This window comes from Zeus faber, assembly GCF_960531495.2.
Source record: "Zeus faber genome assembly, chromosome: 3".
Classification (NCBI taxonomy): Eukaryota; Metazoa; Chordata; class Actinopteri; order Zeiformes; family Zeidae; genus Zeus; species Zeus faber.
The window spans coordinates 2,977,697-3,003,269 of record NC_137190.1 but is presented as its reverse complement, the minus strand read 5'-3'; the positions used below and the strand labels follow the sequence as shown (position 1 = coordinate 3,003,269).

At 46.9% G+C, this 25,573-nt stretch overlaps 1 protein-coding gene across 1 annotated transcript in view; it reads left to right on the top strand.

The window, feature by feature from the left end:
* The window catches only part of LOC307228310 (neural-cadherin), a gene marked incomplete at both ends in the record, with an annotated part of 316,610 nt that overhangs the window by 96,978 nt on the left and 194,059 nt on the right, over positions 1 to 25,573 (top strand). Inside the window, 3 exons of the mRNA XM_079997948.1 lie at positions 560 to 785; positions 7,648 to 7,852; positions 12,323 to 12,434. Coding sequence (XP_079854074.1) covers positions 560 to 785; positions 7,648 to 7,852; positions 12,323 to 12,434 — 543 coding nt within the window. The remainder of the gene's footprint in view (positions 1 to 559; positions 786 to 7,647; positions 7,853 to 12,322; positions 12,435 to 25,573) is intronic.

The following is a 25,573-nucleotide window of genomic DNA, read 5'->3' as shown; positions in this document are numbered from 1 at the left end:
ATCATTCACTGTCCTCAGATCAGTTCACTTCACTCCGGGGGCGGTTTGGTTGATGTGTGTTCTTGTCTTGCTGAACTCTTTAAGAGGCCAACGTGGACACAGAGATGAGCTGAATTAAGTTATTCTAACTTGTATTCACACCGAGATTGGAGGTTTATTTATTAAAGTAGTAAAGGTGGATTTCCACCAGAATCCGTAAACAACAAAGTGACGTAAACCTTAAGAAATGGAACAATTTGTGCTGGCGACGACCGGCCAGCATCGTTGGCAGAAACATCTTTTGTTTGGCTTCTTTTGTTCAAGACCTTTAGTGGAGTAATTACATTGTAATGACGTTACAGTATTATTCTTCTACTCTGTTTTTGTCGCTATAAATAACCGACAAGACAATTTATTCACAATTCACAGTCAAACACAATGGCATCGTGAGCAGCAATGACTAGTGCACGAGGATGTGTGAAAAGAACTGTAGAAGACCGGGTTCGACCTCCAGCATCAGGGTTTGTGCCAGCGCTGTCGACTCGGAACACCGTTCAAGTGTTTTTCATTCCATCCGCAGGTGGCGACGGGCGCTTCGAGGTGGACCGAAAGAGCGGGCAGGTGCGCACGACGGGGCTGCCCCTGCAGCGTGACAGAGAGTACCTGCTGACGGTGGTGGCGGCCGATCGGCTGGGCAGCCGCAGTGTGCCGGCCGTGCTGTCCGTGGTCGCCGGCGCTCGGCCGCCGCAGTTCACCAACGCGTCCTTCACCATCGCAATACCCGAAAACACGCCTGAGGGCCAGCCGTGAGTACACGCCGATCACACTGGGATGGAAGGATCTGTGGAGAGAGTCGACCTGCCCTGACCTGTCTCACACGCATGCACACACGGACAAAGGCAACAAAGATCTTTCTACATCCTGTGTATTTCTGATAAACAAAGATAATCTGCAGATCTTCCTTTATTTCATGGATTCCTTACAAAGTGAATATCTGTATATACAGTATGTCTAGCAATTCCTTTATACTGTATAGATTGTGTATTTATGTGTACACACACAGGAGCACACACACACACATATATATATATATATATATATATATATATATATATATATATATATATATATATATATATATACTGTATATGTGTATATACTGTATATGATCATATATAGCCTTTATATTATATATAATATATATATATATTGACTCTGTCGACACTATATATTTCTGATAAAAAGGTGAATCAGAATACAGTTTATCTAGCAACGCCACTGTGTTTATTATGTATTTATACACACACAGCCTCCCGACTCAGTGACATTGCATTCATCTATACATATACATACTTCCATACATATATGCAGTGAAATGTCAATGCAACACACCCAGTAATTACACACAATATGTTCTAGACTGAACACAGTAGCTACCTATGAATTTCTACTTGACTAACTAACTGATTCCTAAAAAGTAATGCAGTAAGTCGAATACTATAGAATAAAATAAAATATATAGAATAAAATAAAATAAAATAAAATAAAATAAGAACTCAAGGGTAATGCAGGGTGGGGGTACAACATAGATAAAGGAAATAGGCTTATGTATATGGGATAGACTTATATATATGGGATAGGCTATTTATGTATATACAGATATGTGCATTAAAGTGGCATGTGAATAAAGTGAGGTAGTGTTTGTGAAATATACAGCACAGTCTACAACAGTACAGCGCAGCAATACGGTGACACCGAACAACCCTGAACAGTGACACAGTATGCAGTACAGTATGCTACATACAGTACAGTAAGGTAGTGGAGCCTATGTGTGTGGCTCAGTGAGGACCCCTGGTGAGGTCAGCATTGACAGTTCTTATGGCTTGCGGGAAAAAACTTTGTCTCAGTTTCCGTCTCAGTCTCCATCTCTGTTCTCGCTGTGTGGCTGCGGAGGCGCTTGCCTGACCGCAGCAGCTGGAACAGGGCGTTGTTGGGGTGATGAGGATCCTTCATGATCCTGCGGGCTCTGCTACTACACCTCCTGGTGTATAAGTCCTGCAGGGAGGGGAGGATAATTCCAGTGGTACGTTCAGCTGAACGCACCACCCTCTGCAGGGCCCGCCTGTCCTGAGCAGTACAGCTCCCAAACCAGGCAGTGATGTTGCCTGTCAGGATGCTCTCCACTGCTCCAGAGTAGAAGGACTTGAGGATCCTCACCGAGACCCGGAATTTCCTCAGCTACCTGAGGTGGTAGAGACGCTGCCTCGCCTGTCTCACCAGAGTGTCTGTTTGTGAAGTCGCTGAAAGCCTCAATGCAAAGATGGAGGTAACGCACAACTATTGATCTGCGCTTGGAGGCGTGGACACACCCACACACACACACACCCACACACCCACATACATGCGCTGGGGCATTGTCTTGCCGTGCTTTAATCTACAATTCAGTGGAGTGTGAAAGATGTGATTCATTGTCTCCGCCCCGTTTAAATTATATCACGTAGTGCACCAGTGCGATAGCTGCTAAATAATGCATGCAACACTGACTCGCAAACTTGCACACATTACATCATATTGTAGCACGCGCACACACACGCACGCACGCACGCACACACACACACACACACACACACACACACACACACACCGAAGGAAGGATGTGGGCACTCAAACCGACCCTTGGTTGTTAGTGCTAATGTGCTGCTGTAATGACTTGTGTCCTTGGCTTGGGCTCATTATCCAGTGTCCAGAGTCTTTGACTGACGGATTCGCGGAGGCACTTAAGTGTCTATCCTGCTCAGATGTTGTTTGTGCTCGTCTCTTGTTAGGAAGTAGTGCAAGCGCTTTTGCTCCTAATTGATAGAAACGTTTACTTTACCCTCCCCCCCAATCCCCCATGCTATTGTTTGCGTTTAGCTTACTTCATGTATTTCCCGTTATTAAACAACTTGCATATTGCTCTAATCACATGATTCTGTGAGCCGCTTCGTTAACTTTGGCTGGAAATACTTTTGCTGAGATGTGATGTGTTATTCAGGCCTCACAACAGGACAACTCACACTTCAGTTGCCAAACGCTGTCACTGAGTTTGTAATGGCTGTTTTATTTATTTATTAATTTCTTACATTAATACTTTTTCAAACTTGGAATCTACTGCAAAGTTGAAGTTCAAGTTCAAGAGATTATTTGTCACAAACATATACATACGGTCATACATATATGCAGTGAAAGTGCTTTTAAAACCTGACTCACTGGAAGGTGTTTTAAACTGTGGCCATTTCAGTTGTAGATTTTCACTCTCTTTTTTTTTTTTTTTTAACCTGTGTTGTCATCATGCTGGAGATACAACACAGAGTATTTGTGCCATTGCATTCAGGACAGAGTTAGTCTGCAAGTGGAGTTCAACTTCTCAACCTGCACTGCAACTTTTTATTCATTCTTAAATTATCAAGAACTGCTGCAATAACTCCTGTAGAATGACAAGAGCACAGTTTTTGGTTATGGAGAGCCACCAGCAACCCCCCTCTTTGGAGAACTATTTATCATGTTTGGGTCTATAAACAACTGATCACTACTCCAAGAGGGAGTGTGTGTGTGTGTGTGTGTGTGTGTGTGTGTGTGTGTGTGTGTGTGTGTGTGTGTGTGTGTGTGTGTGTGTGTGTGTGTGTGTGAGTGTGTGTATGTGTGTGTGATGTCCACTGGTGAGTGTACATGACTTATCCCCATTGGTACTGGAGTAGAAGGTTGGTATTATGTTGCGGCGCCTTCAAGCAGTGGAAAGGGCCCCGAAGCCCCCACGAACTCCGCAACCTCGTAGAGTCCCCTGCCCTGCGGCCACAGAAGACCCCCAAGCCCCCAGAGAAGCCAGAGGGCCGTGGAGCAACCCCCACTCCCAGCCCTGAGGAGCATTACCCAGTCCCAGGGAGCATCGCGCACCCCAGGGGCGCACACATACAACCAGCCCCCCGGTGCAGGCACGCACAGCGCAAGGCACGGACCGCGGGCCCGTAACCCGGCCCCACGACAACAGACTGAGACCCCCCCCCCCGAGCCGCCCGCCTTGCCCCATGTCCACCCACACCCTAAGCAACGGGGGGGCCCGCCCCACCGCAGCCAACCAGACGCCCACCCGGCGTGAACGCCAAGTGCCCATACACGTAGCAGCGTGTGCTCAGCACGGGGCACCTCGATGTTACCCCCCCGATGCCAGCAGGCTGCCAGATATACAGGCCATCCACCACCCCATCGCAGAGAAGCTGCATAGCAGAACTAAAGGGCCAATAGCCGCCCCCCACACCCCAACACACACCCACAACGGCAAGCAGCCCCCCCAGGGGCACTTATCGGCGCTCTCCTCAGCTGCTTGCCGTTGTCCTGCTGCAAGCTGCCAGGACTCCAGCCCAGCCGGCAGGGGGGCCCACCCGACCGCCCCCCGGCCGACCACGCCCCCACACCAACCTGCTAGCGGCCGGCCACTCCGGAAAACCCCAGTGCTCTATGTGTGCTGTTGGTAATTGCATTTAAAATTGCGGGGTTGGGGGTGCGAGTCCTTCAGGCAAATCGAACCCGAATCACTCGCACCCCTCCTGCCCCACAGACGTGTATGTGTTCTAACCTAATATGAGTGGGATTACATTTTTGGGAAGAACGAGAAGCACGCTTGGGCAGGAGCGTGACAGGCAAGATGGCAGCCGCCCGCTACATCTCCATCCACATAGCCTGGACCCCGCCCATCACACAAGCCCTCGGCCTATTGTATGGTTTATCTGCTGATTATGAGTTTTGGCACTCGGACCAACGAATTGCGACCGGATAGATCCAGGGGCGCAGCGAGCCGGGGAGAAACCATGCGGACCCCCTCCCCCCGGATCCGACCATGCCCTAGCAGGCCCACCTACCATACCTAATGGCAGCCAACCTACAGCGATCAGCCACGGGCGCAGAGCGGTCCGCCATGTGCCTCCGCCATGCCTGGCAGCTCCGCGCCCCCATCAGGCCCCATCTCGTCCCCCAGCCGCTGAGCATGCGGACCACAGAACAGGGGGCGGCCAGGCAGCACCGCCCGCATCACTGCTGACGCCCCACCGATCCGCCTCTCCACCCCACGCTCAATTTCCCCTTTAATCGTGAACAAGATCCAGAGATACTTGAACTCCTTCACATGGGTCAGCAACTCGCTCCCAACCCGGAGGGAGCAATCCACCTTTTTTCCGGAGAAGAACCATGGCCTAAGACTTGGAAGTGCTGACTCTCATCCCGACCACTTCACACTTGGCGGCAAACCGCCCCATTGCGTGCTGGAGGTCACGGTCTGATAAAGCCAACAAAACCACATCATCTGCAAAAAGCAGAGATGCAATTCTGAGGTTGCCAAACCGGACACTCTCCTCACCTCGGCTGCACTTTGAGATCCTGTCCATGAATATCACAAACAGAATTGGGGACAAGGGGCAACCTTGGCAGAGTCCAACACCCACTGAGGACGTGTTTGACTGACGAGAACGCAAACACAGCTCTCACTTTGGTTGTACAAGGCCCGGATGGCTCGTACCAACGGCCCCGGTACCCCATACTCCCTCAGTACCCCCCACATGATCCCCCCGAGGGACACGGTCGAAAGCCTTCTCCAGGTCCACAAAATGTAGACTTGGTGGACAAACTCTCATGACCCCCCCAGCAACCCTGCAAGGGTAAAGAGCTGGTCCACTGTTCCACGTCCAGGACGGAGTCCGCATTTTTCCAAGAGAGAAATGGCAATTGTTAAGGCGATCAAAATGAGTTGGTGGTGTTTCAGTAATGGGTCGACTGAGGAGAGGTCACCGAGAAGACATACAGTCGGGGAGATAGGTGGGCAGAGCCAGATGGCATGAAAGTAGTCATCTCTGGTATTAAGGGAACAGTGAGAGCAAATATCTTCATCAACAAAACCCATTTTGAACATTTTGTGTTCCATGATATGAGCTCTGTGCAAGATCTTTTATTGGATGAGTTGCATTTTGAAGGTTTGGCGGGTCATAGAAAAGATGTTTCGATATCAACCTGCTTCCACAGGTTGATATCGGTGGGAACAGCAAGGTCCATTGTAGGTAAAGATAAGGTGTCGTCTGTTTTTAATAGAAGTTTGTATATTGTGGAAAAGGGATTTTTCAAGTGACCGGTATGAGTGAGATGTTCAATTATTTGAGGTGGTTGTAGGATGTTGTTCGTCAATCTGATTTTAACTTTTAGAGACTGCTGTAATTTACCACCGATATTATACCTTTGGGTTAAGGTTGGGAAGGATATAAGCAAGTTGTTTTCAAAAATGTGTTCCAGGAGAGTAATTACTTCTCTTTTGCAAGACCTAAAGATTATTAGTCTGTTTTTATTGCTGCCTGGTCGTCTTCCATCACATATTCGTTATAAAAAAAATCGATATAATCCTCGAGGTCCTCCACTTTAATTTCACGCAGTGTTCCCTTTTTTATTTATATATATATATATATATATATATATATATAAATATAATTTGTAATTTTCTTTGTTATCTTGTCTGAGATGGAGCTGCCGGTGTGTTACTTAGTGTAGCAGGGCGCAGCCTTGTTGGATCTCTTCTTACTACTCACTACCGCTTCCGTCTTCCTGCGAGATTACAGCATGCTCCGCGAGATCACAGCGTGCTCCTAGATTTCCATTTTCACTCTCAACTAAAGGTGCTAAGCTGGTCTTAGGCGGCAGGGTGTGGATTACTTTTGAAGCTGTGGTTATAGATCCGAGCTCATGCTCTCAGGTACCTACACAGCCTGCTCCTTCACCTCTAATCTTCTTATCAATCAACCAATCAAGATGATTGAGCTCCAGCTCCTCGAGATGGTCTGCACATGAGTGCAAGCCATGTTAATCTGCCCTTGTAGAGGAACAGTAAGGGAGACTGAATTTCACACAGAAAACACTTAATTCATGAAAAAAAACAAAAACTTCTCATCAAGCCACGAATCCACCCAGACTGTACGGTAAGATACTCAAGCTGTACCTTTGCCATCCTTGATCTTAACTGTTGAAGTGTAAACGACCGTCTTTCTAAACGACTTTACATGCACATTCATATGTAAGTCATTAGCCTCATTGTGGTTCAGACATTATTGATTATAGGTGTTTACATGGAGCTTATAATTACCAGTTTATTGATTTCCTTGCATAGGTGAACATGTTTCTAGATGAACCTGCTGGCAGCTGTGTTGATGCACATGAGGCAATGGACACTGTGACCTGAACACTGTCCGCATGCACAAACTAAAAGCATGAAGAACATACATTTGTGGGGAAACAAAGTCATTCGGCCTCATTCAGAAAATGTGCAGCTTCTTACGGAGGTTTCCGAAAGATGGCGACATTCATAATGATTGTTTCTTTCCTGAACAGGGTCTCAAACAGCAGACAGTTTTATTCAGCCACTGCATAGATGTGTTTGTGATTCTATGTTCCTCTTCAGTAATCAAGTCAGGGCCTTAATCCGAGCAGATCAACACCAACATGCATCCAGTTCACCAACAACTGACATTCACGTTTGTTTTCCATTTTTAGAATTTGAAGAAACCTTTTGTGAATGAGGCTCAATGTTATCAGCCCGTCCTGTAGAGTCCATCTCTTCAGCTCCAGCTCACATCCTCGTTCTCTCATCGTCTCCTGCAGCTTCCTGGTCACGCCCGCCGTATCCTTCCAGAAAGAGCCAATCAGCTACAGCCTCCTCATCAATCCCAGCAGCCTCTTCTCCATTTTGGCAGAAACTGGCGAAATAAGTCTGACAAGGTCCATCGACTACGAGAGCGACCAGCATCGCTACCTGCTGCTGGTCCGAGCCAGCGAGGGGCTGGACAGCATGAGCAGCGCTGCCGAGGTGAGTGTGTGTGTGTGTGTGTGTGTGTGTGTGTGTGTGTGTGTGTGTGTGTGTGTGTGTGTGTGTGTGTGTGTGCACAAGGTGTGTCGTACCTGATTATATTTGTGCAGCTTTATCTACTTAATGTCATCCTTTGAAGGAAGAAATTGTACTTTCCTGAGTAGATTTTGGATTTAAACACCTAAAATATACTGAACATCTAAAGAACATCATTAACATTTCCGTGTCGTCACACTTTTTCACGCTTTTATCTTTATTTTGGTCACATCTCTCCTTCCGTTCTCAAACAACGTTCCTCCATCCAGCTCTTGTTCTTTGCACAACTACCGTGTTTTTACTTAAAGGAAATACTTCTCTGAGGTGAAGCTGCCTCGGTCACAACCCGCTGAACAACAAACAGATTTTAAACTCTGAAGGTCATCACAGCCGACCTGAAAATAAAAGCTGGTGAATTCAGGGCTGATCCTTGGCGACACCCGGTGCAGGCGACAGTGTGAGAAACGCTTGCGAGACAATAAGAAGACATCATGACGGCGGTGTCATGTCTGACTGCTCCACCTGCTCCGGGGACCCGGTGTAGCCGCACCCGCCCGGGGCGACGGAGAAGCCCCCATTAGCCGCCGGTGTCAAAGCGCCGCTCCCGTGTCCTCGGGCGAAAACACATCCTCTCGGATCACGTGTCCCCCGAACGGGAGATCCGTCTTGTCCACGGTGCTGCCGCTCCCGGATACCATCCATAACGCTGACACGGTGGAGGAAGGCGAGCGAGGGAACACGGCGCGGCGCCGACGGAGAGCCAGTTAGAAACGCCGAAAAGAGAGATGGAGAGATAAAGTGGTACTGGGGGAAACGGAGTGAAAAGTGCTTTTTAATACAAAACAAGGAAAAACGGTGGAGTGAGATAGGAGGAGAAGACTGACAATGAAGACCATCGTTTCTGTCCCGTTTTTGTTGTTGTTGTCTTGTCCAAGGAGGGATGAGAAAACCTGCTTGTCCTTGCTGTATTTTGTTTTCATGCTCAGCTTATTTTCTAAAGAAAATCCTTTATTTTAACTCTCTTCGATGGTACTTTATTGTAAACAGCCGTTCAACGTATTTGTCTCCTGCATGTGTTCCTCTATATACTCTTTCCATTGTTGGTGGCGGGGTCCGCCACTGCAGCGAACCTGCTGTAGCGGCAACTTTCTATTTCCCCACCAAGTGTCCAAGAATAAAACAAACCAACCACATAAAGCAGAAGAAAACTACCTTTTCAGAAAGTGGAGTGAGGTCTTAAAGCGAAGACGAGGGTGAACCTGGAGGGTGCAGTTCCAACATGAAGACCCAATGACACTGAAGTAATAACATCTGTAAATAATGTCAACTGAAATACGAGATCCATTTGAGAAATAAATAAGGGGTCAGTTAACCTGACGCAGATGGTTTGCCAGCGCACGCTCTCGTCGGCCCAAGTGGGGTCATGGTCTCCACCCCCCCTCCACCCTCCACCCACCACCCCCAGGTACGGTGTTCCCTGGAACACCGGGCGACACCTCACTGCAGCAGCAGCAAACACTGCTGACCTGGAGGAGGAAGAAAGGATGATTAACGGCCGGCGTCCACAAGCTAACGCTGTGGAGGGAGATGGAGGGAGATGGAGGGGAGAGAGGGAGGTGGGGGGAGGGAAAGAGAGTTGGGGAGCGGAGTGGAGGGGAGGGAGGGTGGAGGGGAGTTGGGGAGGGAGATGGAGGGGAGGGAAGGGGGAGGGAGGGAGGGAGGCAGAGATGGAGAAAGAGAGGAAGGGAGATGGAGGGAGACAATTAGAGATGCAATCAAATCAAATGCTTGTAATATTTCAGACCCTTTAATTGAGTGAGTCAGAAATGAAATTGAATTCATGTTTTTTTAATCGTCATTTATTTCACAAAATAATGTATCATGATATAATGATTTATTTATTTCACCGTACGGCTGAAACACCATGAATTGGTATTTCATATCTTTATTTCTCACTCTGTCGCTCACTCACGCTCCTCAAAATCTACATTTTTATTCCTGGTCGAACTTAATGTGTTTTCAGTGTTACTGTGGGAGTGAAAGCTGCTTTATGTCTGAACGCTTCGTGTTCCTTTCAGCTTCACTGTAGACCATGTTTAAAACAACGGAACTAAGTCGGCCGCTGTTACCTGCAGACGCAGAAAAGCCCATTTCCCTCCGTGCTCTGTTCCCATTAAATATTTAAACTAATTCCCGCAGCTTTGTAATTTATTACTTGGCTATATTTTTTTCTTCTTTCCTGAATAAAGTGTTTTATAGCAGCGAGATGCAAACGACGCCGCTTCGTCTCCTCCGCCCAGACATTCAGGCTGAGAAACTGATGTGTGTGTTTCCATGGTGTTTGTGTGTGTGTGTGTTCTCATGATGTGTATGTCCTCACGATGTATGTGTGTGTCCTCAAGATGTCTGTGTGCATGTGTACTCATGGTGTGTGTCCTCACAGTGTGGGTGTCCTCATGATGTGTCTGTCCTCATTATGTATTTGTGTGTCCTCACAATGTCTGTCCCCTCATATTGTGTGTGTCTTCATGATGTGTCTGTCCTCATGATGCATGTGTGTGTCCTCATGATGTGTATGTGTATGCGTGTGTCCTCATGGTATGTGTGTGTCCTCATGGTGTATCTGTGTCAGTGTGTGTGTGTGTGTGTGTGTGTGTGTGTGTGTGTGTGTCTGTGTGTCTGTGTGTGTGTGTGTGTGTGTGTGTGTGTGTGTGTGTGTGTGTGTGTGACTTAAATTTGCAGGTAGTTTCCAACTTTCTCCTTTAAGGAGTGATTGCGCCGCAGCACCATTAGTTACCTAACTAGCCTGATTCCTGCATACAGCTGCTGTGTGTGTGTGTGTGTGTGTGTCTGAACTCATATTGCTTTATCACAGCTGACTTCTTCTCAGTTCTCATTCAATTCTCCCTTTTTCTTCCTTGGTTCTTGCACAGTCACACACGCCCGTACAATATACAGTTCACACATTTCTCTCTCACTGGTTTCTTGCCGTCTCACACACACACACACACACACACACACACACACACTGACAACAGCCTTCTCACGCAGATCAGCCTGTGCCTGTTCATGCGTGTTTGTGTTTGTGTACATGTCCGTGCACGTGAGCGTGCATGTGCATGTTCCCAGCTCGACAAACAAAGGACAAGGCTTCCGAACGGACGGAGACAAACAAGCGGCATCGCCTTGGGGCATCGAGACGCTGGGAGCTGATCTTTGCTGAAGGATTAACTGATATTACAGAATTTCATCTTGTCCGGCCGTCCTCATCGTCTCTGTGGTATTTACACAGATCCACGGTGTGTGTGTGTGTGTGTGTGTGTGTGTGTGTGTGTGTGTGTGTGTGTGTGTGTGTGTGTGTGTGTGTGTGCGTGTGGGGGGGCCTGCCTGCCTGTCCGTGCCATTTGCTCATGTATTTTTAGCCATTCAACAAAAGAGACACGTGCACTGTTTACTCAAAAGCCACCGAGTTATGGAAATATTCAAGTTGAAGTTTCAAGTTTCTCCCATGAACTGGACGTCATATTTTATTTATTTTTGCCATATAATCAGAAGGGTTCATTTGCCCAAAACGTTAAAATCGGTGAGATTCCACGCCATGCCATTTGCATGCATAAAGAGAGACAAGGAACAGTTGCGTTGGTTCCTCCTGACAACCTGCTGTCGCCAACAAACTCCGGATGTTCTGGGACAATGATTTAAAATGAGATGTGACGTTGCTCTTCCAGTTAGATTTGACCTTTATCTGCATTGAAATACATTGAGAACCTGCAGCAGAGTGGTAAGTTTATCAATAATAACTGTTCAATGTCTTAAATGACACTGAATGTTCAAAAGGAAAATAACCACCGGTCCTACCTGCCTTACAAACTTTTAATTAAACTATTCAAAGCATTCAATGGTTACAGCAGAGATTTGGAACTCGGTGCGGCGAAATGGCAAACCTAACCACGGCCCCTGGAGATCACACACACACTTAATGAATAGAGTGGAGCTTGGCGTCATCTTTTGCAGGGCTCTCTGTGGCCTTGGTACAAGGTTGGTAATGGTTCCACTGTTGTGGTGGCCGCACGTCACCTGCAAACAGGAATAAAGAGCAGGAAGCATCAAGGTGCTGAGAAGGATCCTTCCTGTCGCACAACAACCAGACCAGGAGGATTCTGGGAAGGTGTCTTCTGCCCCGGCTTCATCCTGCTTCTCCTTTTGCACTCTACTTTTCTACTTTTCTACTTTTCTGTTTTTCTACTTTTCTACTTTTCTGTTTTTCTGTTTTTCCACTTTTCTACTTTTTTGCTTTTCTGTTTATTGAATTGCTCTGAAATCAGTTTCTCTCTCTCCTCCCCCACCTCCTGTTCATCTGTTGTTCAAACGATCTCCCTCTCTTGTCTGTCCCTCTCTCCCTCCCTCCCTCCCTCCCTCCCTCCCCCCTCGTAGGTCCGCGTGGTGATTGTAGACGAAAACGACTGCGTCCCTGAGTTCCTGCAGTCCATCTACAGCAAGGATGGTGTGCCAGAAACAGTAACCACGGCAACGTCTCTGCTGCAAGGTGAGATGTCTGGGGAAAAAAAAGCAGAAAATAATAAAATAATTGGGGTGAAGAGAAGCTTTGTGTGAGCGGAGAGCGCTTTGTATTCAAAGCGGGTTGAGAGCGCCGAGCGCACTTCTCGCTCTGTCACTGCTGTTATTTTGATTGAGGTACTCCTGTTCAGGAGATGGAGAGAGGGGAGGAGAGAGGGGAGAGAGGAAGGGGGGAGGCTGGAGATGGAGAAGATTCTTGTCAAGTTGAGACCGTGAAATCCCTGCAGGTCGCCTCATAATTGGCGCCTATTCAGGGTGAAATGGTTCCCGGGCCACTACGGGTGATGGAGCTCTCAGGAAGAACCAGTCGGCTGCCGCAGCCAAAGTCCTGCAGGGGTGCACTGCTTTTTGGTTCATTATTATTCTAAACACTGGTATTACCCACCCCCCGAAAAAAATAGATAAATGTGTTTGAAGTGCTAGGCTGTGACATTACTATTAAAAAAAAAAAAAATCTCATATTTGACACCCAGCTGGCACTCTATCACAAACAGCCACTTGATGTTTTTGCATTCTGCATGTGCTCTTCTCTTTGTAGGTGGCGGGGTCCACTTTTCATACTTAAATTCCGGTGTTCTTTGCAAACGCTAAATAAAGAACGTTTCCAGCTTTTTTTTACCGAAGACGGTAAATGTCCAGCGCTACCGTGCTGGTGCACTGGAGGCAACGCTGGGTCACACTCACCGCTCATCCAAACGTAGACGTAGAGCCTGAGGGTGGGTGCGTTCCACCACGGATCTCACCACATGCAACTCTCAGTGTGGCGGTTCTCACCGCTCCCCGGATGCGTCCTGTACGGCACATTTCTCTTTCTTCCGGTAAATGGTGGCTCCGGCATCTGGATCAGATATTTCCCTTTTTTCTTTCCGTCTCCCGGTACGTCTCACAAGCCGGTTCTCACCAGATCTCCTCACGTCTCCGGTGCCGCATGCACGTCCGGGTCCCAGCAGGTGTTCCCTCCGCCCCGCTGCGCTGGTGGGCGTGTCTCCGCTCGCCATCGCGTGTTGCACTGCGTAAACAGCATCTATGCTTGTTTTTGTTTTGTGTTTTTTTTTGCATGTATTAAAGCCAAGCAGGAAGTATCTTAGGAGGTGAGGGAACGTACACATTTTGTGATCAGGGTTTCCTGAGGCTTTATATTCTGAGTTTGATTCATGTCAACTGACAGAGTCTGTGTGTTGGAAGGTAGAAGGAAGAAGTTTGGAAAATATTCTCATTTTAGCCATACTCACGCAAAAATGAGAATCTTTTCTAAACTCTGAGGTACTGTTTGTCAGTAAATAAAATATAAATAAATAATAAATAAATCATTCACACATACATGGATACTCAGACCCCTGGATGCATCTAAATGTACATGAAGCGGTCGGTGGAAGATTCTAAACTTCGCATTATGTCGACAGACGCGCCGCTGCTCGTTCTACTTCGGTGCAAGAGAAGAAGCACGGATCCAACGCTCCAAGTCATGTGACCGTCCAATCGTTATTCTTAGTTCTGTTTGGAGACGGGGAACGGGACGCCACGACTCCACCGTTCTGATCCGCGGTGGAGCGGGACGCTCCCTGAGGTTGAACATGTTCCTTTCATACGAGAAGAAACCAACAAGGATGAACAAATCCAAAATAACAACACGGGAAAATCGGTGCGGGACGTGGCGCCGCCCGGTCTGGAGGGAAGGAGACGCTGCTGTTCTCTGCATTTTTCATTTTCTGTACAAGTAAGAAACTAATGAAACAAAATAAATCAAAATCTTTCTCTAAATCCTTGCTCAGCCTCAATGTGCCGCTCAGAGCTCCAACTGATTATGATATTGGAGCTGGTGTTGGATATTATTATTATTATTATTATTATTATTATTATTATTATTATTATTATTATTATTACTGGAATTCGAGACAAAGGAAGAAGGTTGTTATTGCACACAGAGGTTCATTGTTCCTTCCAGGTTCTGTTCAGGCCATAACCTGCACCGGTGAACCCCATCAAACAAAGCAACACTCCTCCCTCTGCTCTCTCTCTGTCTGTCTCTCTCTGTCTGTCTCTCTCTCTCCCTCCGACTCTGTCTCACCACACACAAGCCGACACCAGATTGCGGTCTCACATCCCCTCTCTTGAGACTTGTGAGTCGCAGTAAAACTCATTAAAACTGACAATTAACAATCCTCCAACACATCCAGAGTAATTATGATATTATATTATATATTACTATATCAGAATCACAATATATATTAGATAATATTCCATCTATCTGCTAAAAAGTAACAAATATACTTGGGATTCCCTGGTCTTTTATGAAATATCTATTTGAAGGTAAGCGATGGCGACGGTTCGGGACTTCCGGTTCCGGTGAGAGCCACCACTCCTATTTCCGGTGCCGTCTTTCGTGTTTGGCTTCTTGGTTGAATCGCTTCTCAAAACGAGCTGATCTTCGATGACGGATCATTGGGATCATTGGGATCATTCGTGCTGTGATGTTCCTCCTCTTCCCTGGCTCCGACTCGCGCCTCAACTGTCTTTTCGGATTTTGGAACGTGGACTCTGGCTCGGCTAGCGCTCGGCTAACGCTAGCTAGCCTGTTAGCCTAGCATATTGCTAACTATGCCGGCATCGATGCCTACCTCCACGGACGGTGGCAACTGTTTGCGCCTGGTCGACAGACTCAGCGATCTAGAGAAGTCGGTCTTCGAGGACATCCACAGCCTGCGTGAGGACGTGAAGAAGAAGGATCAACGGTTTGTGCGTCTGACCTCCATCGCTAGCGCTCAGGATAAGCACATCTCCGGCTCCATGTCCATCGGTGTGATCGGACGGGACTTAGACTCCACTCTCCCGTGGCCCGGATCCATTCTCACTGCGGGTGAGTCGGATCCATCTGACGCCCACCGGCTGTGATAGAGGAGCCCTGGCCCAAGTCCCGGACCTGCTCCACCCCTGAGCCTTGGACCGTGGCGGCAAGCCGTGGCCGGCATTGCGTGCGCTCCTTGCGCCGCTCTATGCCGGAGACTATGCCCTGCTCACAGTCCACCGTGGCATTGAGGGCACGAAGACGGTCTCTACCGCCGCCGGCCTCGTTCCCACTGCCGCCAGACTATCCATCGCCTGCCCGGGCCTCCGCTACCGAGCCAGTTGCTGGCGGGTCCCGCAGCGCGATCTCCGCCCGTCGGGGCCGCCCCGCAGCCACTGGCTTGGATCGCCTGCCTGCGCCGCCTTCGGGAGGACGGTGCTCACCTGGCTCAGCTGCTGCTGCTGTCCCTCGGAACTCCTCTGCTGCCGGACCTCCATCCATGCTCATTGTCGGCTCCTCCATTCGACCATCACCCTGCCTGCCGCTTAAACCATCTGCTCCCCAGGTGCTCTCGTCCGGGATATAGACTCCAGAATCCCACAGCTGCTGGATCAAAACCCGTCTGCCTCCACTGTTCTCATCCACGTCGGAACCAACGATCTCAGGAACAAACAATCGGAGACACTTAAGAAGACTTTACGAAGCTTATTGACGGTCTTCTACAGTCGGACCGCCGGTTCGTTGTCTCCGGCCCACTGGGCACGCGTGTCCCTCAGCTACACACATGGCTCAAGGGATACTGCTGCCCCCTCAACGTACCGTTTGTGGACAACATTGGCACCTTCTTAAACCGTCCAAACGTCTTCAGACATGATGGAGTTCATCTAAACTTTTACGGATCACGCCTCCTCGCCTTGAACATGGAACTTACACTGAAATCTTCTGTTCGCTTCCGATGTTTGGTGAGTCTGATCCACTCTGACATTAATGACTGTCACTCTGCTCTACAAGAAGAAAGAAACAGTCTTTAATTGTCACACGACACTCCACAACACATGCTTGCACACACACACATGCACATGCTTGATGGTGGCCGGTGAAATGGCTCCTCTGCTTTTGACCCATCCTGGCTTGTCCTTCCTCCGGGGACACAGCCAGGAGCAGTGGGCAGCGTACGTGGACGCGCCCGGGGACCAGGTGATAAGTGTCCATCGCTGGTCAGACGATGATGGGTGCATGTTTTTGGTGGGGGTCCTTACTGACGTGAGGTGGAGGAAACCCCATGTGAACACGGGGAGAACATGCAAACTCCACACAGAAAGGCTCCTGTTTTTTGGAAGATAACCCGCCGGAGCACGGTGCCAACAGCGCCCCAGGCGGGAATCGAACCCAGGACCTTCTTGATGTGAGGCAGCAGTGCAATGCACTGCGCCACCGTGCCGCTGTAATTCCTGTACTTATAAACCATAGACCGAAATTACTTAACTTCCCTGTAACATACAGGAATCTAAAAATGTACTACTGTTTCGGACTCAAACTCTCACTACCCCACAAAGCCATGCACCCAGAACAATAAAAATGTCTCTATTAAACGTAAAGTCACAAACTAACAAATCGTTTTTAGTTAAGTTAAATGCTCATAACCTGATTTTCGCTGTACTAACTGAGACCTGACTGGATAGAAATGGCTCAGTCACACTCATTGAGACAGCAACTCCTCATTTCAAGTTCATCCAAACCACTAGAGCTGACCAGAGAGGCGATGGAACAGCTGCTGTCTTCTCTGATATCTACACCTGCAAGGAAATCCTCCTCTGAGAATTCATGTCTTTTGAACACCTTGCTATAGCTATAAACTGCAGTGTCCCGATTTTAATCATCATTGTCTATCGGCCATCAAAATCTAAATGTGGCTTCTTGATGAATTCTCTAAGCTACTGTCCAATGTCTCCACTGATTATGATTGTGTAATTATCTCAGGTGATTTTAATATTCATGTTGACAATCAAACAGACCCAGATGCTCAACACTTCATTAGCCTATTGGAGGCATTTGACCTCACTCAGCATGTTTCTGGACCCACCCACAATAAGGGGCAAACTCTGGGCGTAGTCATATCAAAAAGACTAAATAACACTATACCCTACTTCATGGATGTTGCTATTTCAGATCACTGTTGCATTTTCTTTGACGTGTCTGCTCTTCCTGTACAACAGAGGGGTACCCCAACGATTAAAAAACCTATCATTAACAATAATACTGTTGAAATCTTAAGGCATCATCAACTGAGGATCCTGTGAACAACTTCAATTTCAAAATGCAAAATATCATTGATAAGATTGCACATGTGAAAACTAAAAACATAGAAAATCAAAAAAACCCTGGAGAAATGGAGCAGTCATTAGGCAACTTAAGAGAGTGTGTTGCCAGGCAGAACGAAAATAGAGAAGGACAAATCTTCAGGTTCATCATGAAATTTACAAGGATAGACTCAGGCCAGACCGTCTTTCTTCTCTAAAATCATTGATGAAAACCTCAACAATAGTAAAGTGCTCTTCTTCGCTGTTGATCGACTTATTAATCCAACATCTACAACCTGTCAGAGATGCTCTCCACTGGAAAATGTGAGGAGTTCGCTACATTCTTCAGTAACAAAATTATAGCCATCAGACAGAATATTAGAGCCTCAACATCCAGAAATGAACCTACCCTTCAGTTCCCCAGTAATATGACTGCTACCATGTCTCATTTCATCCCCTTAGACATAAAAAGACTGGACGATATTGTTGGCCAGCTCAGGTCCTCCACCTGCTGCCTGGACCCCCTCCCTACCAAATTTTTTAAAACAGTTTTTAACTGCCTAGCACATGAGGTATTAGAAATTTTAGGTATCAGGTATATTTATATATATTTCCTGCAGCATTTAAAACAGCTGTCATTTAACCGCTCCTGAAGAAGAGCAATCTCCATGCAACAGTTATTGCCAACTACAGGCCCATTTCCAACCTGCCGTTCCTCAGCAAAATACTTGAAAAAAACTGTTTACCTTCAGCTTAACAACTATCTAACCTCAAACAGCCTTTTAGACACCTATCAATCTGGCTTTCGACCTCACTATAGTACAAAAACAGCATTTATTAAAGTTCTGAACGATCTACACATAAACACTGATGCAAAAAAACGCTCTGTTCTTCTGCTCCTGGATCTCAGTGCTGCCTTCGACACTGTTGACCATCAGATTTTATTAGCGAGATTACAAAAATGGGTTGGCCTATCTGGCCCGGTTCTAAATTGGTTCAAAACCTACCTACAGGACAAGCAGTTCTTCGTGTCCATTGGAGATTTTGTGTCAGACAAAGTGGATATTGTATGTGGAGTGCCCCAAGGTCCGATTCTGGGACCATTATTCTTTAACCTCTATATGCTTCCACTTGCACATATTGTAAAGAAACACAAAATAAATGACCATAATTATGCAGATGATTCACAACTGTACATATGCCTATCTCCTGATGACCTCCTCCCCATACACTGCCTCACTCAGTGTATTAGGGATATTAATGCATGGATGTCAAATACATTTTTACAACTGAACAAAGACAAAACAGAAATACTCATCTTTGGTGCATAGACAGAAAATTGCAGCTCATCTTAGTTCTGTCGCTGAAGAGCAAGATTGAAGCCAAAAATCTGGGTGTAATTTTAGACGGCGATCTAAATTTTAAGAGCCATATAATCAAATCACAAAATCAGCCTTCTACCATCTAAAAAACGTTTCAAAATTGAGAATCTTCCTGTCAAAAGCAGAAAAATTAATCCATGTATTCATAACGAGTAGATTGAACTACTGTAATGGCCTATTCACCGGCCTCCCGAAATCAGCTGTGCAGTGGCTACAGTAAATCCAAAATGTGGCTGCACGCGTTCCCACTGGGACAAAACAGTTTGAACATATCGCACCTGTTCTTAGATCTCTACATTGGCTCCCCATCAAAACTAGAATTGATTCTGCTACTTGTATATATACAGTAGCTATAAATGGCGTTGCACCTCAGTATATGAAAGAAATGCTAATTATACACGAACCAGCAAGAACTCTCAGGTCCACAGGCAGTGGTCTTTTAACTATCCCCTGTACCAACTCTAAGCAGGAGAAGCTGCCTTCTGTATCTATGCCCCAAGTAAATGGAACACCCTACCGAGGGACCTGAGACAGGCCCCCACACTGAATACTTTTAAAAGCAGGTTAAAGACCTCGCTGTTTTCTACAGTCTATGACTAACTGACTGACGTCTGTCCGTCCGTCCGTCCGTGTTGCTGGTGCTGCTGCTAACCTTATACCTAAACTTTACCCTCGCTTACCTTATGGCTAAAATTAAGTATCTGTAACCCTCTACCCCAACATAAACATCTCTAACCTTATACCTCAACTTAACCATCTCTAACGTGAGTGACTTCTCCATTTCCGGTGAGAGCTACCACTTCCAGTTCTGGTGACGTCTTCGCGTGTGCGTTGCTGTTGTCTTTTTTTCTGTTGTTTTTTGTTGTTGCTGCTGCCGTTTCTGTTGCTGTTGTTGTTGTTTCTGTTGTGATATTACAGTGAGAGGATCATAAGAAGGGTGTGTTTTCAGAGAGAGAGAGTCAAAAGGATCTCCCTCCCGAGGTCAGAATGAAAAACTTGACCCGTTAGTTAGGCACGCTAATCAAAGGACCGTGACTGGATTAAGATGAGATGGTGCACGCGGCCGAAATTTCCGTTTCCGGTGAGGGCTACCACTTCCGGTTTCGGTGACGTCTTTGATTGTGCGCTGTTGCAGTTGCTGCTACTATTGTTGCTGCTGTTTTCTGTTGCTGCTATTGTTTCTGCTGGTATTGTCGTTGCTGCTGCTAACCTTATACCTAAACTTAACCATCCACCGTGACTGCATTAAGATGAGATGGTGCACACAGTTGAAATCTCAGTGTCTGGTGAAGGCTGCCACTACCGGCTCCGGTAACGTCTTTGCTGTGCGTTGCTTCCCTGAGAACTGTTGACTCAATACAGATAAGATTTCTGGTTCCGGTGAGAGCTACCACTTCTGTTTCTGGTGACGTCTTCGCTTGTGCGCTGTTGCTGCTGCTGTTGCTGCAGCTGTTGCTGCTGTTTTTGCTGCTGCTATTGTTGCTGCTTGTATAGTAGCCGGTAGTGTTGTTATTGCTGCTGGTGTTGTTGTTGGTGCTGCTAACCTTATACCTTAACTGGTGTAGTCGTTGCTGCTGCTAACCTTATATCTAAACTTAACCATCTCTGACCTTATTCCTTAATCTAATCATCACGAACATTAAACCTAAACATAACAATCCCTAAACTTATACCCAAACTTAACCATCTCTAACCTTATACCCTCATTCAAATATCTCTAACTTTGAACCTCAACTAAACATCTCTAACATCTCTAACATCTCTAACCTGAGTCACTTTTCCAGTTCTGGTGAGAGCTACCACTTCCGGTTCCGGTGAGGCAAGGGGCGGGAACCTTTTTGGCTCGGTGAGCCATAAAAGGCAAATATTTCAAAATATTTCCTTGTGAGCCATATAATATTTAATACAATTGAATGCAACTTAATGCGTGCATTTTTTTAAGTAAGGCATACATTTTTAACCTATAACACATCTCTGAGTACTTAAAAAAGCGCTATATATAATACATTTCTCTTTATTCTTCTTAATAATATTGTTGTTATACTGTAGCTAACCGATAATAAATGAAATACTTTTTACCATTAATGCAACTTGTGCTGCTGCCTGGGCTTGCTGATGGCCATACGTAGTGACGTTCAGATCCATGCTGAGTTGAGGCTTTCATCAGTTCAACGTGAGCGTAGGTTGCTCTTAATGTTTCTCAGATGCGAGAAAGACTGCTCACATGCGTATGAGAGCCAAACATGGTCAATACGGCGATACTCACCCTCTCTACGTCATCCTCGGACGAGCCTTACATCGGCATCTCCAGTCATCCCTGTTCTCCATACATCTGGCCAGCTCCTTTGTGCTTTCCGCATCAGCATCTTTCCTCAGCACGTCCACATAGTTAGATGCGTGACGTCCTCTTGATCGATGCCCGTGTGTTGGTTCCAACAGTACAAGCTTTTTGGCCGGGAGTTCTCGGTGGCGGTGGCAATGGCCTGCTAGTCTAATCCTCCTTACTGCTATCTTCTCTGATACACTGGGTAGTGCCCCATACAGACGTTGGTTGGTAATGTGTTTGTCCTGGTTAATGTTCAGTACCACACGTAACATTCTGGTGTAGCACCCATCCAGGGACTTCTGTAGGGCCTTTGATAGTGCCCAGCACTCGCAGCCGTATGGGAAAACGGACTCCACGGTGGCAGAGAAGAAACTGATCTTGATGTGTCAGAGGAGGTTGGATTTCCACACACTGGTCATGCCATTAAGTGCTCTCAAGGCAAGTGCTTTCCTCACATTAAGGTCCTTTTCCGTGGAGCCGATCCACGCGCCCAGGTATTTAAAGTCATTGACCTCTTTTAGCACTGAGCCTTCTGTTATTAGGTGTGGGTGTTCCTGGGGGATGTTGTAAGTCATGACCTCGGTTTTCTTTGCGTTTAGCATGAGGCCAACCTTAGCACACTCTAGCTCAACTCTGGTCAGGAGATCCTGTGCCTGCTTCACGTTGTTAGATAGCAGGCAGATGTCATCAGCGTAGTCCAGGTCTGTCAGGGTTTCTGCAGGGTGTCTCGTGGACTTTCTGGGTGCGATAGTGAAGCCAACTCCGGCTCCCTTCCTTTGATGGCTTGTCTCAGAGCATTGTCCAATACTATAATGAAAAGGAAGGGTGCTAGGGTGTCTCCCTGCAGCACTCCGTTTTGGATGTTGAACTCCTCGCTGTTACCGTCCGGCGTTGTCACTTGGGCTCTCGTTCCCGTGTACATGGTCCCTATGGCACGGAGTAGGTTGGGAGGAACACCGTAGGCCTTGAGTATTCTCAACATCATTCCTCTGTGGATGGTGTCGAAGGCCTACTTGAAGTCGATGAAACACATCACCGCAGCCAGGTTGTTCCTCTTTACCTCTTCAATGATCCTCCTTAACGTAAGGATCTGGGCTAAGGTGGTTCTAACCCGTTTTGGTTTTTCCTGAGGTGAGGGTCGATGCGGTTTAACATTTTTGCAATGATACAGGTCAGGCTGATAGCACGGTAATTGTCAGGTCTTGAGAGATCTCCAGATTTTGGTACCGGGATGATGTGTGAGAGTGACCATATTTCCGGCATGACATTTTCCATTAGAGCCTGGTTGCAGACCTCCAAGATGACGTCATCGAGATTGCAGTTCTTGATAACCTCTGGGGGGATGCCATCAGGTCCAGCTGCTTTCCCCTGCCTCAGGGAGGCTTTGACCTTGGCTAATTCCTGTGATGTAAAAGGGCCGTCATCGATGTTGAGATCCCCCAGGACTGCAGGTATTTCCTGCTCAGCGCCTTCCACTGCCTGGTGTGTGCCAAGGAGGTTCCTGAATTAACCAAGTGGTCACTCTCTCCTCTGGGCTGTTTCCTGCCAGCTGTCCTTCTTTCGGTCTTTTCCTTCCGCACATCTCATTGATCAACCTCCATGACTCGCTGTACTGTTGTTCTCCCTGGGCAGCTTCCACTCTGCGGACTTTTTGCATCAGCTCCTCACCTCTGATTTTGTCATACTTGGCAAAGAGAAGACGCTTGGCCTCTTTCAAGGTCTCGCGTTGTTCTGCGGACGGGTTTTAACCCAATGCGTGGCTTGCGTCCTTTACTTTTCAACGTGCTGCCATGACATCTGGATGTTTTGAACTTGCCGGGCTTCTGGTCTTCTGTATTACCGGTACACACCTCGATGTTGCCACTTTGTTTGCTTCCATGAACTTCATGTACCCTGCGCCCGGTTCCTCCTTCACATCACGTATGTGAACGCGGTCCCTGACCACTGCTGCGTATCTGGCCTGTAGCTCAGGGTTTGTAGAGAATGCCCTCCAGTCATGGCGCACCCTGGGGTTTGGTTTTGGGGTCCTGAGGCACAGCCGAACTCTCATGGATACCACCCGGTGGTCAGAACCCACAGAGTTGAAGGTGCTATAGGGTTCCGCATTCAAGATGGAGTTCCTCCACTTCCGGCTCACTAGAATGTAGTCAAGCTGACGCTTCACACGCTGCATTGTGTGCTATGTGACGGGAAGCTCGTTCCAAGTTTTAAGAATCAGCTGCTCTTCAGGTTCAGGTTCAAGTTCAAGAGATTATTTGTCACATACATATTAAAGTTTTTTACATTTCTGTCCACTTGTGTTGAGCTGATTGCTCCGACTGGAGGCAGGGAGTTTTCTTCATGTTTCTCTGTCTTACAGAGGGGATCGGCGCACGGGCTGAAAGGCAGCCCAGCAGTGGAACATCGTTCCTCCTGCGCCCAAGAGGATCATTATTATCCACAATTATAATAATCCTCAGTGATATATATAATTGTGGCCTGCAGGACGCATATTGAAATGAACAATAAACTCTGGCCATGTGGGCGCACCATGGCCAGAAAGACGCCGTCTCCCTCCCTAAAGCCCCACCTGTGGCAGAGACTCCCACGTTTTATTTTCAAAATTGTAATTTCTGTTACCTTTTTTACTTTAAAATGACACAGAATAATTACTTATTTCTTGTTAATTGTGATGAAAGAGTTTAGCTCAAAATTGTCTGCGAGCCATATACCGTTATCGAAAGAGCCTTAATTGGCTCGCGAGCCATAGGTTCCCGACTCCTGTGGTGAGGTCTTTGCATGTGCGTTGCTGTTGTTGCTCCTGCTTTAGTTTTGCTGTTGTTGCTGCTGGTGTTGATGTTGCTGCTGCTGGTGTTACTGTGGCTGCTGCTGCTATTTCTGTTGCTGTGGTTGTTTCTGTTGTGATATTACAGTTAGAAGATCATAAGAACAGTGTGTTTTCGGGGTGAGAGAGTCAAAAGGATCTCCCTCCCGGGGTCTGATTGAAAACTTTACCCGTAATTAAGGGACGCTAATTAAAGGGCCGTGACTGGATTAAGATAAGATGGTCCGCACAGCTGAAATTTCCGTTTCCGGTGAGGGCTACCACTTCCGGTTCCGGTATCGTCTTTGCTGTGCGTTACTTTGTTGAGATGTGATGGTACACACTGTTGACTCAATATAGATGAGATTTCTGGTTCTCGTGAGAGCTACCACTTCCGGTCCCAGTGACATCTTCGCTTTTGCACTGTTGCTGCTACTGTTACTTCTGCTGTTTTTGTTGCTGTTTTTTTTTTGTTGCTGCTGTTGTCTGCTGCTGTTATTGTCACTGCTGGTGTTGTCGTTGCTGCTGTTGCTATTGTTGGTACCGCTAACTTATACCTTTACTTATACCCGTTGCTGCTGCTAACCTGATACCTAAACTTAACCCTTGCTTACGTTATACCTCAACTTAACGCAACCTTATACCTGGACTTAACCATCTCTAACCTGAGTGACCTTACCGGTTCTGGTGAGAGCTACCACTTCTGGTTCCAGTGACGTCTTTGCGTGTGTGTTGCTGCTGTTGTTGCTGCTGGTGTCGATGTTGCTGCTGCTGTTGTTTCTGTGACTGTTGTTGCTTCTGTTGTTGTTTTCTGTTGCTGTTGTTGCCACTGTGGTTGGAGTCGCTTTTATTGTTGTTTTTGTTGTCTTTCTTGTTGCTTTTGTTGTTGCTGTTGTTTCAGGGGCATTCTTTTGTAATGACCAGCTGACAACTATGAAATGCGCTCTATAAATAAAGTGTGACTTGACTTGACTTATTTTAATTAAAAATGGAAAATTAAATGTCGACATTAAACAAACGTGAAGAACTGTTTCAGATCCAATTGTTCTGTATTCAAATGTATCGTAGCCCATGTATCTGGATACACATCATCTTATACTGTCAGGGACAGATGCGCACGCCCAATAAATACACATCACAATAAGAAGACCAACAACAACAATTAACCATGATGAGATATAACTGTTGTAGGATTTAAGAGAAATGTTTGAAATGGAAATCCAACATCTGCCATCGACAATTTAACTAAAGTTGCTGTTTGATTTTGGGATCCTGCACAGGCTGTGGATTAGATGTGTTAACAATGGGACGGAGAGAGATGGAGAATGGGAGCGAGAGAGGTGGACCCCCCCAGAGAGAGAGAGACCCCTCCAAAGAGAGAGAGAGAGAGACCCCCCCCAAAGAGGGAGAGAGAGACCCCCCCCAAAGAGGGAGAGAGAGAGAGAGACCCCCCCAAAGAGGGAGAGAGTGAGAGAGACCCCCCCAAAGAGGGAGAGAGTGAGAGACCCCCC